General features: G+C 67.6%; 1 protein-coding gene across 1 annotated transcript in view; it reads left to right on the top strand.

Annotated features, from left to right (window-relative positions):
• The first annotated feature begins 6 nt into the window (after positions 1-6).
• Positions 7-210, top strand: part of SLC25A20 (solute carrier family 25 (carnitine/acylcarnitine translocase), member 20) — an 18,899-nt gene continuing 18,695 nt past the window's right edge. The window contains exon 1 of the mRNA XM_014538947.1: positions 7-210. Within this exon, the coding sequence (XP_014394433.1) occupies positions 106-210 (105 nt within the window). The 5' untranslated portion in view covers positions 7-105.

Here is a 210-nt window from a genome sequence, read left to right as displayed (position 1 = left end):
TCTGGCCCCGCCCACTCGAAAGTGGGTGAAAGGTCGGCGGAGCCGGAGCTGCGACTGGGGCGGTGCAGCGAGGCGGCAGGGAACGTCCTGACGGACAGACGGACCATGACGGACCAGGCGAAGCCCATCAGTCCGCTGAAGAACCTGCTGGCCGGCGGCTTCGGAGGCATGTGCCTGGTGTTTGTGGGGCACCCGCTGGACACGGTCAAG

This window comes from Myotis brandtii, unplaced genomic scaffold, assembly GCF_000412655.1.
Source record: "Myotis brandtii unplaced genomic scaffold, ASM41265v1 scaffold207, whole genome shotgun sequence".
Classification (NCBI taxonomy): domain Eukaryota; kingdom Metazoa; phylum Chordata; class Mammalia; order Chiroptera; family Vespertilionidae; genus Myotis; species Myotis brandtii.
The sequence above is the reverse complement of the archived record's forward strand: the minus strand, read 5'-3'. Positions and strand labels throughout refer to the sequence as shown.